Source organism: Anoplopoma fimbria, chromosome 15 (genome assembly GCF_027596085.1).
Source record: "Anoplopoma fimbria isolate UVic2021 breed Golden Eagle Sablefish chromosome 15, Afim_UVic_2022, whole genome shotgun sequence".
Lineage (NCBI taxonomy): Eukaryota > Metazoa > Chordata > Actinopteri > Perciformes > Anoplopomatidae > Anoplopoma > Anoplopoma fimbria.
The window spans coordinates 1,917,776-1,932,006 of record NC_072463.1 but is presented as its reverse complement, the minus strand read 5'-3'; the positions used below and the strand labels follow the sequence as shown (position 1 = coordinate 1,932,006).

At 40.3% G+C, this 14,231-nt stretch overlaps 1 protein-coding gene across 1 annotated transcript in view; it reads left to right on the top strand.

Annotated features, from left to right (window-relative positions):
• The first annotated feature begins 6,473 nt into the window (after positions 1-6,473).
• The window catches only part of coch (coagulation factor C homolog, cochlin (Limulus polyphemus)), a 14,538-nt gene continuing 6,780 nt past the window's right edge, over positions 6,474-14,231 (top strand). Inside the window, exons 1-6 of the mRNA XM_054613597.1 lie at positions 6,474-6,528; positions 8,660-8,700; positions 8,797-8,841; positions 10,928-11,084; positions 13,243-13,376; positions 14,109-14,180. Coding sequence (XP_054469572.1) covers positions 8,667-8,700; positions 8,797-8,841; positions 10,928-11,084; positions 13,243-13,376; positions 14,109-14,180 — 442 coding nt within the window. The 5' untranslated portion in view covers positions 6,474-6,528; positions 8,660-8,666. The remainder of the gene's footprint in view (positions 6,529-8,659; positions 8,701-8,796; positions 8,842-10,927; positions 11,085-13,242; positions 13,377-14,108; positions 14,181-14,231) is intronic.

Sequence of the window (14,231 nt, the reverse complement as noted above, 5' to 3'; positions counted from 1 at the left end):
AGCTGTGTTTCTACTGCAGACGACTGGAAAATGTGTAAACTCAGGAGGAGCAGGACGAATGGGTGGTACCACACACACACACACACACACACACACACACACACACACACACACACCCCAACACACACACACACACACACACACACCATCCATCACTTTAAAGGCACCCTGGCACAGGTTCGGCTCTGCTGCTGCCATGTTCCTCCAACACAACCAAAAAACAAAGAGATCAATCTGAGGATTATGTCACCGTGGCATTTTAATCTGTTTGTGTGTGTGTGTGTGTGTGTGTGTGCAGTAACAAGTGGGAAAAGTAAAAGGGTTCCAGTTGTGATGCTGTAACTTAGTATGTTTAGATTGTTCTCCAGATGCTGACGTTCCACGTGACCCTGAGAGAAGAAAAAAAAATACAAGTTAAACTAAACGTCGAGGATAACTTCAGCTACTAGAGAGAACTTTAACTTGGTGTGGAGTCTGGCGCTCCCTGTGGACTAAAGTGGTAGTGTTTCTGTTCACCAGACTCCCTCTCCCCAGAAAACCTCTCATTTCACTGCAGCAGGGTCTGACAGTCTGACCCACTCAGTCCTGGTTCTCCTGCGACTCCCTTCCCTCCAGCGGGTCCAGCAATGCGGCCTGGGTGAGGGAAGAGAGAGAGCTACGCTAGCAGTTGTGGTCATTTAGGACGACACACACACACACACACACACACACACACACACACACACACACACACACACTCTCACTCCTCGTGACTGTCAGCAGCTGCTGATGAACGTGGGAGTTCAGTTTTTATGCTGTCTTAATACCACCAGTGTTCGTATTTAATTAACTGGAACAATAATAATGTTTTTGTAAAAAATGTTAAAGACTATTATATTGTTTTAAAGATCTGAAGCCTCCTACAGCCCAAAATACAACAAACTGTTCTTCTTCCTCTCTGCTCAACTGAGAGGAAATATCCATCATTTCAAAAATTTCTCGTTCACTTCGTTGAGTTTTGCTGGAGCGGCGTCTAGTGGCCATTAGAGGAACTGCAGCGTGAAACAACAGCTCCAGAGGTTTGCTCGTTAACATGCATTAAGATTCAATCCACCTGTCTCCTCTCCTCTTGTCTCCTCTTGTTTCCTCTCCTCTCCTCTTGTCTCCTCTTGTTTCCTCTCCTCTCCTCTTGTCTCCTCTCCTCTTGTTTCCTCTCCTCTTGTTTCCTCTCCTCTCCTCTTGTTTCCTCTCCTCTCCTCTTGTTTCCTCTCCTCTTGTCTCCTCTCCTCTTGTTTCCTCTCCTCTTGTTTCCTCTCCTCTCCTCTTGTTTCCTCTCCTCTTGTCTCCTCTCCTCTTGTTTCCTCTCCTCTTGTTTCCCTCTTGTTTCCTCTCCTCTTGTCTCCTCTCCTCTTGTTTCCTCTCTTCTTGTCTCCTCTCCTCTTGTTTCCTCTCCTCTCCTCTTGTCTCCTCTCCTCTTGTTTCCTCTCCTCTCCTCTTGTTTCCTCTCCTCTTGTCTCCTCTCCTCTTGTCTCCTCTCCTCTTGTCTCCTCTCCTCTTGTCTCCTCTCCTCTTGTCTCCTCTCCTCTTGTTTCCTCTCCTCTTGTCTCCTCTCCTCTTGTTTCCTCTCCTCTTGTTTCCTCTCCTCTCCTCTTGTTTCCTCTCCTCTTGTCTCCTCTCCTCTTGTTTCCTCTCCTCTTGTCTCCCCTCCTCTCCTCTTGTTTCCTCTCCTCTTGTCTCCTCTCCTCTTGTTTCCTCTTGTCTCCCCTCCTCCCTCTTGTCTCCTCTCCTCTTGTTTCCTCTCCTCTTGTCTCCCCTCCTCTTGTCTCCTCTCCTCTTGTTTCCTCTCCTCTTGTTTCCTCTCCTCTTTTCCTCTCTTGTCTCCTCTTCTTGTTTCCTCTCCTCTTGTCTCCTCTCCTCTTGTTTCCTCTCCTCTTGTTTCCTCTCCTCTTGTTTCCTCTCCTCTTGTCTCCTCTCCTCTTGTCTCCTCTCCTCTTGTTTCCTCTCCTCTTGTCTCCTCTCCTCTTGTTTCCTCTCCTCTTGTCTCCTCTCCTCTTGTCTCCTCTCCTCTCCTCTCCCCTCCTCTTGTTTCCTCTCCTCTTGTTTCCTCTCCTCTTGTTTCCTCTCCTCTTGTCTCCTCTCCTCTTGTTTCCTCTCCCCTCCTCTTGTTTCCTCTCCTCTTGTCTCCTCTCCTCTTGTTTCCTCTCCTCTTGTTTCCTCTCCTCTTGTCTCCTCTCCTCTTGTTTCCTCTCCTCTTGAGTATTTAACGTAGAAAGTGTTACTTTAATTCAGATCAGAGTACTTCTTCTGTTTTCTTGGACTCTGAAATAATTGCCTGGAAATTTTTTCTCCTTCTAATAATTCAATTTGAAGGTTTCTCCTCCAGAAGAAGAATAAAAGAACAGCTGAGCTTCTCAGAACGCATGTCCGACATCTCGATGCACTCAGTTCAACCTGATTTTCATCTTTGATATCATCCCGCTAACAACAGACGCACAGATCCGTGGTCAGCCTCGTAGCCCCGCCCCTTTATTTTTATGTAAAAAGATGTGATTGGCTCCCGTCCTGCTCCTGCTGTGACCTCAGCTGACCATCAGACATATGATGAAGCATGTAAACACCTGAATCTGCTGCTTCTGCAGGACGGAGGTATGATGGTGGTTCACACAAAGAGCCGTTTGTTCTGTCAGGACTCTCTGGCTCACACAGATCAGGTGTCTGCCTCTCAGGTGAGACAGACACCTGGGGAAAGGGGCACTAATCCAGGTGGGAGAGGATACAGGTGTTCAGACAGGTGACCGTTTTCTGATTTCCTTCCTTCAGGCACTTGATGTCGCTGCCTCTGTAATGTGTTGTGGCGATGCAGCTTTAAGATCTCTGTGTTGTTGATGCATTCAAGGACACTCAGGCAGAACCAGTCAATTGATTTAAAGGAGAACTTTGAACTGTCAAATACTCCTTTAAATATCAATTAAGATTAAGAATACATTCTTGCCCTGAAAGCTCGTCATATGGGACGCCTACCAGCCAGCAACCTCTGGTTCTGAAAGTGAAGTCAAAGCTTCATGTGTTAAAGCTGCATTCTCTCTCCTGTCCATCAGGGGGCGACTCCTCTGGTTGTATAGAAGTCTATGAGAAAATGACTCTACTTCTCTCTTGATTTATTCCCTCAGTAAACATTGTAAACATGAGTTTATGGTCTCAATCTCTAGTTTCAAGTCTTCTTCAATACAGCATGATGTTCATTTAGTAAATGATGCTCCATTTAGAGTCAAACAGACCATAAAGCAGGGGATGCTTTAGGGCGGGGCTACACACTGATTGACAGGTCGACACCAGAGACGTATACGGCGTCTCTACGTCACTCCTCCTTGTTGAGTTGCCTCTCAGTGAAATGCTCTCTGGTTAGCAGTGATGCAGTATTAATGTCTAGGGCTTTAATTGTCAAAGGTAAGAAAGAAGGTTTGTAGCTGTAATGAGCTACAACTGACAATATTTCTAGTATTTTGTCTGCAGACTTGAACATTGAGACACCTTCACAACCTGCAAACTGCTGTTGTTGGAGTTTACCCTGACCTGGGGACTCGGTTCTCTAAACCAGACTTTCTCTTCCTGTGGGTAAAGAAACCAGACTGGATGATGTTCCGCTGTCCAGAACTAATAATCCTCCAGCGTTCCATCTCATATCGTTAAACAATAGCACCTCTGGGCTACAGAGCGCTGAGCAGCTTCCACGCGACGATACTCCTGATATTCATCTGCTCCTAGAAATCTGCCTGGCAATGAGACTGTTTTGACTGAATCTTTAATCAAACAGGAAAAGAGTATTAGTGTTGCTGAGGAGCTGACACCAAGAACAGACTCACTGTTACTTTCTATCTGTCAAATCCCTGAAAACTGAGTCCAAAAATGGACTCAACAGAAACCTGAAACAGAGATGTGTCTAAAAGCAGTGTTCTCATTTACATCTCATATCTATTTATCTCTGTATCCATCTATGAAAGCCTTGAGAAAATGTCCTCCCTCTCTACAGAAACATTCCTCTCCCAGACATTTTCTTCGTCCTTCTCATTTTACTGGCTGCCTGCTGGGAGATGGCCAAGCTGAATTCCTGACCGCTGCTGTCTGCTGTGCCTGCCTACCTGCACACAGGTAACATCACCGAGCTGGCCCTGAGCTCCGCCCGGCCCTCAGCAGAATAAGCAGAGCTTCAGAGGTGATGGAAGGAGGCCATGACGGGTCCTCCAGCTACGAGTCGTCAATACCTGACAGAAACCTTGCAGAAGATATAATATCAGATGCAACTCTAAGACAATTCCTTGTTTTCTGTGTTTGAAGGGTACACTCAACTAATTTAACCATTTTTGTGAAGAATAATGTCAGACACGTTCCATGTAAAACCGTTTCATACCAAGAGCAGGTTTCCTTCGAAATATTTGCACAGAAATTTACAAAAAACTGATTTGGTGAGTTCTGATGAATGCTTGCACACCCCTGCAGGATATACATGTACTGTATGTGCCGGGGGGAAATATGTTTAACCAATGAAATAATTTGCTCTAACGGGTGACCTTGATCCTGAGAGTGTCTTGTCTGGTCTCATGAACAAGACCACATCATCTGCCAAAAAACAGACAAGCAATCCTGACTTTATTATATCTTGGAAACTCCCCATGCCTCACCAACGCTGGGAGATTCTTTCCATGAAAACCACCACCATAGTTTGTGTTGAGGCACGTCCCTGTAAGAGCACAGTTCCCACTGACCAGAAAGCTTTCAAGAAAAATCACAGAACAGCCAATAGGAGGAATATTTAATGTGATCATTTTCTGCTCATTTCTCACATTTTCATCTTTCTCAACAAAATAACAAAAAGCCTTTCTCAGCGATAGATTTAGTCTGTGTGAACTATTGGCTGTAGATAAGAAGTGGACGTAGTTATCGCTACGTCACTCAGGGAAGCCTCGGGGGCCGTCGCTATCTTAAAATACGGCCGTCACCATCTTGTTTTTTTGACCATATATGGACTGAGGAGGAGTGACGTAGAGACGCCGTATACGTCTCTGGTGTCGACCTGTCAATCAGTGTGTAGCCCCGCCCTAAAGCATCCCCTGCTTTATGGTCTGTTTGACTCTAAATGGAGCATCATTTACTAAATGAACATCATGCTGTATTGAAGAAGACTTGAAACTAGAGATTGAGACCATAAACTCATGTTTACAATGTTTACTGAGGGAATAAATCAAGAGAGAAGTAGAGTCATTTTCTCATAGACTTCTATACAACCAGAGGAGTCGCCCCCTGGTGGACAGCAGAGAGAATGCAGCATAAAGACACTTCTGCAAATATTTCACTCGGTATAACAGGCAGCAGCTGCATCCATAACAGGTGCCGCTTGATTTACACACTAATTTAAGAAGGAGAAACACAAAATGGGAGATGTGCTCTTTCTTTTGTTACAAGGTGAGATTTATTTTTTAAAAATCCATATTGAGATGGTATAATTTTTGGCACTTCCTCCTAGTGTTGGCGTTAACGTTAGTTTGCATTGTTAAGATTATCAAACGGACAATGAGCCACAATGAAATCTCTTATTCAGCATTCCTTTAATCTGTCTTTGGGAATGAAATGAAGCGTGTTGCTGGAGTTTACTTTGTATTTTCTCAAACAAATCATCTTCACTACAGCACTCACTTCTAGAAAATGAATCCTTTCTGATTTTAACAAAGTTTAACAACAATTAGTTTGTTAGCACAGATAAAACTTAGCTTGTTTGTTTTATCCATGATATTAAAAAACAATCTTGTAATGTCATAAATCCAACATTTTAGCATCCAACATCTGCATCTAAAAGCTTCGTCTCTGTTGTTGAGCCGTGGTGTTTTACCCGCGATGGGCTGATGGGAACCAGTCTTCATTACATCTGGATAAAAACTCTCTCTCTCTCTCTCTCTCTCTCTATATATATATATATATATATATATAAGATTGTCTTTTTTCTAAACATATGGGGCGAACAACACAACACTGTAAAGTCAGGTTTTGTTCCATTCTTTTTTTAAACGAGGTTTTCCTGCAGAATGTTCAGTTTTGCTCTGAACCGTCGGGTGAACTGTGACTGTAAACGTTTTATCTTAACACGGACAACAGACGACAAGCTGCTCACAAGATCAACGCTGCGAGGAAACAATACACACAACTCAGCTGCTGAATCCTTTCTGAACTGTGCAGTTTTTCATCAAGCTGTTGTTCCCTTTTCTGTTTCTCTCACAGGTCGACCTGTCAGTGAAGCCCCTCCCCCCTCTGATGTCACAACTGTAAGGTGTGTGTGTGTGTGTGTGTGTGTGTGTGTGTGTGTGTGTGTGTGTGTGTGTGTGTGTGTGTGTGTGTGTGTGTGTGTGTGTGTGTGTGTGTGAGAGAGAGCTTATTTAAAGGGCTGCCTCTCTCTCACTGGGCGATCGACACCAGCTCAGCATCATCAGCTTACCGCCTGCTGCTTCCAGGGAATAAAGTCTGAATAGTTTTCCTGAGAGACGGCTGCTGCAGAAAACAGTCAGTAAGACGACGAGTTTACTGTTTTTTTTACTGACTGAATGGTTGAATAGTAATTAGTTTACTAACTGGCTGCTTCGGTACATGACCATGGATGGGTTAACTGGTTTTACTGACTGGTAAACCAGTTAGCCGACTGACTTTGGATTGTTTCATAACTGGTTAACATGTAGTTTAGTCGGTAAATAGTTACTGTCTGGTTTACTTACTGTTGGCCGTTTCAGTTATTTACTGATTGGTTAAATAACTGGCTGATTGGTTTGATGGCTGACCATTTTTTAACTTTAATTTTCTGTTAATGGCTTTACTGACTGTTTAGTGAGTTAAGAATTAATGGACCTTTTTTTAACTTGTTACTGACTGGTTTGCCCACTGGTTGAGTGATTTATAGGCTTACTGGTTTTTGGTTTACTGTTTATTTACTAACTGGTTTTGACTGCCCAATAATTGGAAGAGTGGTTCAACGATTGTTTAACTCATAAGTTTGACTTTTTTTCTGTTAACTGGTGATCTCACTGGTTTAATTGATGAACAGTTTTTTTTGGCTGGCTGCTTAACTGTTGGCTTGACTAATCTTCACTAGCTGACCTTTACCAACTGGTTTACCTATTGCTTGTATGGTTTGCTGACTGATTTCAAACAGTTTGTTCTCATTTAATTCTTGTTTACTGGTAGTTTGAGTGGCTGGATATCCATATATCATGTAATAAACTAGTTAACCGTTGTTTTAACCACTATACTCATTCCTAACTAGGAAATCTGGTTCGTTCTGTTTTATGTTTCTGGTTTTAACTAAGAAAGTCTGTTCAGCTGGGACTCCTCTTTGCACAAATATGATCTTAAAATCTCATCTTGCACTGTTCTGTGATGTTGTTCCTGTTTCCTGCTATTGGTGAAGTGATGTAGTTTGTGCACATGTGCATGTCAGTATTTAAATCTTTATTTTAAAGGTGATTGTCGAAATTCAGATCATTGATATCTCATGAAACAACGCTCCTCTTTATGAATATACGTGGAGTAATGTCTACCCCGTGTGTAACACTGTTAGCACTGTTACTTCTGTTAGCACCGTTAGCTGCTAGCTGAAGGCTGAACCCTCACAATTTTGGGAGACAATCTAAATGCTTCCCATCTTGTATGTAGCACCTAAAAAAGATATTTAAAAATATTAATCTTGCTAATAATCCACTTTTTTTACTTAATGTTCTGGTAAGCTGGTTATGTCTTTTTCTTATTTAACTGCAACAGAGTACTTTTTTTTGTATTCAAGTAAATCGTCACTCGTTTATGTTTATTACTAGAGTGGTTTGCTCTCTGGGCAACTGGTTTATGGCCTTGCTGACTGGTTTTATTGTTGTTTCGTCTGGATCATGTGTGTTAACTCGGTTACTGGTTGAAATGTGCTCCGACTAACTAACTGTCAAAAGATATGGTTGACTTGTTTACATATTGTTTAATGAATGACTGGTTTACTGACTGGTTTAACCATTGGGCTGACAGTCAGTCACTGATACGTTAATCATTACTATGTATAACCTTGTTTGACTGTTTCACAACTGGTTTACTGACTGGTTTACCCAAAACATGAGTGGTTTTCTGAGTAGGCGACTGGTTTACAGCCTCTCTTACTGGTTTCATGCAGTTTTTTCTACTTGTGTCTTTGTTTAATTCACAGTATAATTTCATATGTATATAAACAGCCTGTAAAACTGAGTTAACTGTTGAATTAACCTGTTTACTCGGCCTTTACTAGTTGTCTGACATTGTTTGTTGCCTGGTTGACCCATTGACTGACAGTTAATGTCTGAGTTAACTTTCATGGTCTACTCATTCTGTACCAGTTGACTGATTTTGTTAACCATTTACTAACTGGTTTACCCATCACTTACCTTCTTTGCTGACTGCTCTTTAGTCATGTGTCTCGTGTACGGTGTGAGCTCATTTTGGTTAACTTGACTAACTGACCAGGCTGGTTGAGTGTGTGGTGTACTGGTTGTTTACTGGTGAAGACGTAAATGTCTAATTCACCTGTGTGTTTATGTTACTGACAGATACAAACAGATATATAACCCTGAACCGACTGTTTCTGATCACATTCATTATTGATGACTAATGACCGTCTGTGTTTCAGGTGCAGAATGTCTCGGCCGTCTGTCCTGCTGCCTCTGACAGGTGAGCTGCTCTTCTTCTGACCGTCTGTGGTTTTATTCGTCCGTCATTTTTGTGTTTTTAATGACGGGTTCGTGTGATCTCTCCTTTCCTCTGCAGGCTTTTTCTTCTTGATCTCCTCAACGTCTGGCTCAGAATCCAGCGGTCAGTGTCTGTCTGTTGATGCTGGAAGCTTCATTTCTCCCAGATTACTGTCACGGTTTGAAACACGTGGTTAATGTTTTAAATTATAACAAAACAACAAACGCTACAAAACTAATTGGTTATGTTTAGGCAACGAAAACATTTGACATTTATTTGTGACGTGTCAGAAGGGAAATGTAGTCCATAACAAAATACCTTGTATTTATTAAACCTAACTAAGTATTTCAAAGGAAAACCTTTGTATGTGCGTAGCCTCTTCTTCTTCTTCTTCTTCTTCTTCTTCTTCTTCTTCTTCTTCTTCTTCTTCTTCTTCTTCTTTTTTCTTCTTCTCCTTCTTTTTCTTCTTCTTCTTCTTCTTCTTCTTCTTCTTCTTCTTCTTCTTCTTCTTTTCTTCTTCTTCTTCTTCTTCTTCTTCTTCTTCTTCTCCGTCTTCTTCTTCTTCTTCTTCTTCTTCTTCTTCTTCTTCTTCTTCTCCTTCTTTTTCTTCTTCTTCTTCTTCTTTCTTTTTCTTCTTCTTCTTCTTCTTCTTCTTCTTCTTCTTCTTCTTCTTCTTCTTCTTCTTCTTCTTCTTCTTCTTCTTCTTCTTCTTCTTCTTCTTCTTTTTCTTCTTCTTCTTCTCCTTCTTCTTCTTCTTCTTCTTCTTCTTCTTCTTCTTCTTCTTCTTTTCTTCTTCTTCTTCTTTTTTTTTCTTCTTCTTCTACTTTTCTTCTTCTTTTCTTCTTCTTCTTCTTCTTCTTCTTCTTTTTCTTCTTCTTCTTCTTCTTCTTCTTCTTCTTCTTCTTCTTCTTCTTCTTCTTCTTCTTCTCCTTCTTCTTCTTCACTTTGATGAATTGTGTCTGTGCGGCTTTCTTTAACTCTGGACACGTAGAGGTAACTTTAAACCTCTCTGTATGACTTTTTCTCTCCTTTGTTTATTTTGACCCTGAATCATAAAAAATGTCTGAAATTTAAACTCTGTTTCTCTCTAATAGATGAAACAGATGAAAGCTCCTTTTATCCCGAGTCAGTCCTTTCAAAGAGCAGATTTATCCTGAATGAGTTAGTGAATCTCTCATGAATAAGATTATGTAACAGTAAACCTGCTTTTTTAAAAAAAACCTTTTAAATGGGTTCTTTGTCTTATTTTAACTTTATTCTTTCACAAGTTAACATCTGAAAACATTATAATCAATAACAGACTTTTTTCTTCTATTTTTCAGTTTCCTTTTATTTTCTTTAGCTTTTAAAATTTAAACAAGACTAAAGCTTGAAGCGATCATATTTTTCCCTCAGAAACTAGACACTCAAATGCATAAATATGCTTTGATTTGGCAGAACCAGGGTTTGTAAAGAAAAGTACATTAGCATAATTCTCCTCACACAGATGCAGCGTTAGCAAAGCAGCATTGGTCAGTCATGGCGAGCTGTCATGATTCAGAGATCAATGACAAATGAACTGATCAACATAATGATTATCGACCCACAATCTCAGGAAATGGAATCTAGGGACTCGGGGGTTAAGTAATTCGTAGATATCGCACAAACTTTTTTCGTTTGTTATCCACGTAATCTTGAACGAGGAAATAAAAAGGCTGCTAAAGCAAACAGCAGGCGGACGGAGTGGAGGTTGATGGGTCCAACAACCAGCGATCTTTCCTCCAGGAGTTCGCTGTTCGTTGCTCCGGTTCTTCCGAGTGAAGCCAATGCGGAAGTGTCTTAAAACTTTTCCTCTACTGACCAGCAGGGGGCGACTGCTCGGGCTGCAAAAAGAAGTCTGATTGTATTGAAGTCCAGTTTTATTTCCAGCTTTAATCATTGCTACACAAATAAGAATTATTATTATTATTATTATTATTATTATTATTATTATTATTATTATTATTATTATTATTATTATTATTATTATTATTATTATAAATGAGATGTTCACGGTTTTTTCACTGTCAACCGAAACAATCAGAAAGCTGCTCAGAAATCATTATGATTATTAATATTATTGTTATTATAGTTGTTTTTATTATAATGTCACACATATTTGTGACATGTATATGGACTGTTTTATTGTATATAATTAATCTGATGAGTGTCGCTGTGTGTTATTGGTCAGTGCCGTACCCGGTGACCTGTGTGACCAGTGGAGCCGACCTGGTGGAGGACGGCGTGGTGGTTTTGTGTCCTCCAGACTGCACCCAGTGGAAGGTGTCGGTGTTCGGGACGGAGATCTACGCCTCCGTCTCCTCCGTCTGCGGAGCCGCCATCCACAGGTGGGACTCTGACCCTTTTCTTCTCTACAGATTGATTGTTTTCAAACCTTTTTTATTGTTCTATCTTGCCGTCATTGTTAACACACCGTCACACTAAAGCAGATCTCTATGCTGATTGGTGGAAGCCCGGCTCCTCAGGTTAGCTGGAGGTTTGCAGAGGGTTTGGTTGGAGTTTCTTTGGGGCGTAGCTGGACAGACACGTGGATCAAAGACTCTGCTACCGACAGCAGCTGCAGATGTGACATAATATGGAGTCCTGCAGTCTGCTGAACCTCAACTAAACACCAACACCACGAAGGAATGTGCAGCGCTGAAGGATTAAGCTCTCAACCCTGAATGACCTCCTCCTTCCTCTGCAGAGGGCCACGGGGGGAAAACTCCTTCCTCCACTGCTTCACATCTCAGCTTCCTGTCCTCTCTGCTTTTGTTTCACACACTTTCCTCTGAAATCTCTTAAACCATATCGAACAATGCTTCCTGTTCTCTATGCAAAGATCCAGGGTCAGTCCCGAGACACCACCGTTTTTATTATACTTTCATTATTCTTTTTACTCATTCTCAACCTAAAATATCATGTTATAAATTTAAAACAACTTGGATCGCTTCTGGCTGCCATGTGTCATGTTACCCAAAGTGCAAAAAAATGATTAATGTAAATAATAACAACATTGTGCTCGTTAACAGCTGAGATCTGTGATGTAAATGTAAACAAACGAGATACAGTTGAGTCATTTTAATGCACTCTTCCCTGCAGTATCTGGTCTTTATAAAAAAGAAAATATCAAAACAAAGTATGACCTTGAATTGAATTTGTATTCTAATTATTGTTATTCAGTGAAATAAATATAATCAAACAAAAAAAGCACTTTTTAAAAGCTTATTTTTTTATAAATAATTTTCAATCAAAAACAACCCATCCCCATCACGTTTAATCAGTGAAATACAATTAAACCAAACAAAAAACAATTGATTTATGATAATTTGATCAATAAACTATCAAGTAGCATCGTAGCATACTTTCAAATAATCAAAACAGAGACACGAGTCGAGTCCCACATCTCTGGGAAGGAGCCAGGCTAGCCGTTTCACTCCGTTTCCAGTCTTTATGCTAAGCTACGCTAACCTGCTGCTGGCTTAAGATTTAGGTTTGATTGGACAGACATGAGAGTGTTATCAATCTGAACATCTAAAGTGTTGCTTTAACACAGAAACTAGTGTAGCAAAGATCAGTAAAACCAAAAAACAATTACCCCCAAAAAACAGTTGACGAAAGATTAACTTGGAAACTCCACTTTGAACTTATCTTGAGACGAGTTCATTCATCGTTGAATCATTTCTGTATTTTAACTTTTTATTACAACTTAATTTATTGTAATATTATACTTTAATACTGCTTGGGCCGCCACATGTCTCACTTATATCCATAAGATTTCTCTAATCCAAAATACTCAAAATGAGTGATAAGTTTAGCGAAAATAACTCATGTGCTCCTCTCTTCAGAAAATACAATCTTCTATCAGTTTTTAATACCAGACTTGTGTATTAATGAATAAATAGTATGTACAAATAACTTATTTTAATCAATATGCATTTAAATACAGAGGAACATCTTCATTAATGTTATTCAACAAAACATCTGAAAGGATTCGTGGTTTCATTGTGAGGCCTCTCTACTTGTAAATTGTACATTTCAATCCATTTGAGTTGCTGCTTAGTGTCCAAACTTTTAAATATGTAATCTAATTTTTTATCCTTGATTATTTTAAGTGTTGATATCATATGTTGAAACTTTTCATATACGTGTTTATGTGCAGATAACAAGTCTGTTATATTACAAATTCATAAAAAAGTAATAACAAATATATTATAACAAGTCTGTTATTAAATTAAATTTCATGTTTAAACATACTATTCATTTGTTTGTTTGTTTATAATATTTAATGTTAATGTTTTTAGTCTTTAAATATGTCTTATACTTGTGTTTATTGTCACCGACCAATCACCAAGTCAAATTTCTTGCAAATGTACTCGGCATTAAACAGTTTCTGATTCTGATTCTGAAATTAATCAAATACAAAATCTAGAATCAGAACCATAATGATCCTGTAAACTTTGTATTGATAAAGTTTGATGTTTTGAACGTGTCTCTGTTTTTCAGAGGGGTTCTGGGTCGGTCCGGCGGCCCCGTCAGTGTTCACAAGCTGCAGGGACAACAGAACTACATGAGCTCCTACGCACACGGCATCCAATCACTGGCCCTGTCCCACTGGACCGCCTCCTTCAACCTCACCAGTAAGTTGGAGCCATTTCTGGTCATCCAATAAATCAGTTTACTGATTGATTAGTTTATTGTCTTGTGAAGTTTAGTGTTTTTTGGGTTATTGGTCCGATAAAACAAAGATATATGAAGACATGGCTTTGGACACTTTTCAGTGTCCTCAGCTGTTACTTCCTGCATCTCAACTCAAGGTCCAAGCTAGTTCTGGAGCTTTCAACAGAACCGCACCCTCTTCATCAGTAGATGGAGTTTTCTTAGTTGTTCAAACTTGAGCACTTTAAGGACTTTTTGACCACGTTGGTTTAAAATTTGAGATTGGCTCTTTGACCTCAGAATCTTCAAGGTCCACATAATCACCTGTTTAGTAGCTTTCAACCAGTGGATGGAGTTTAAACATGCTGTATTTATAAAGTAGGCCCAAAGGGTCAGGGTCAGGGTTTACAGCTGGTTGTGGAGTTCCACCGGCACCTAGTAGAAAAAAAAGCCACTTCATGCACCTTTAAACGTTTATTTCCTCTCAATACCAAGCACTATATAAAATGTATTAATAATACTTAATCATCCTTAACATCTTTGGCCCAAAGGTTAAACTTGGAAACTGCTTCAGTATAATGAAGGAAATCTACCAGAGATGACTCATGTTTGTTCTTTAAATATATTTAATATAGAAAGATAACTAGCCTATCCTCTGTGTGTGTGTTTGTGTGTTTGTGTGCGTGCGTGCGTGCGTGCGTGTGTCTGTCCAGAGCCGGTTAACGTCCCACTGGAGTTGACCAGTGAGACCAGTACCACAGCTCTGCCTGCAGCCGCACTACCAGGTAAATTATACGTGTTAATATATTACTGATCAGAAGAGTTGACTCGAGTCA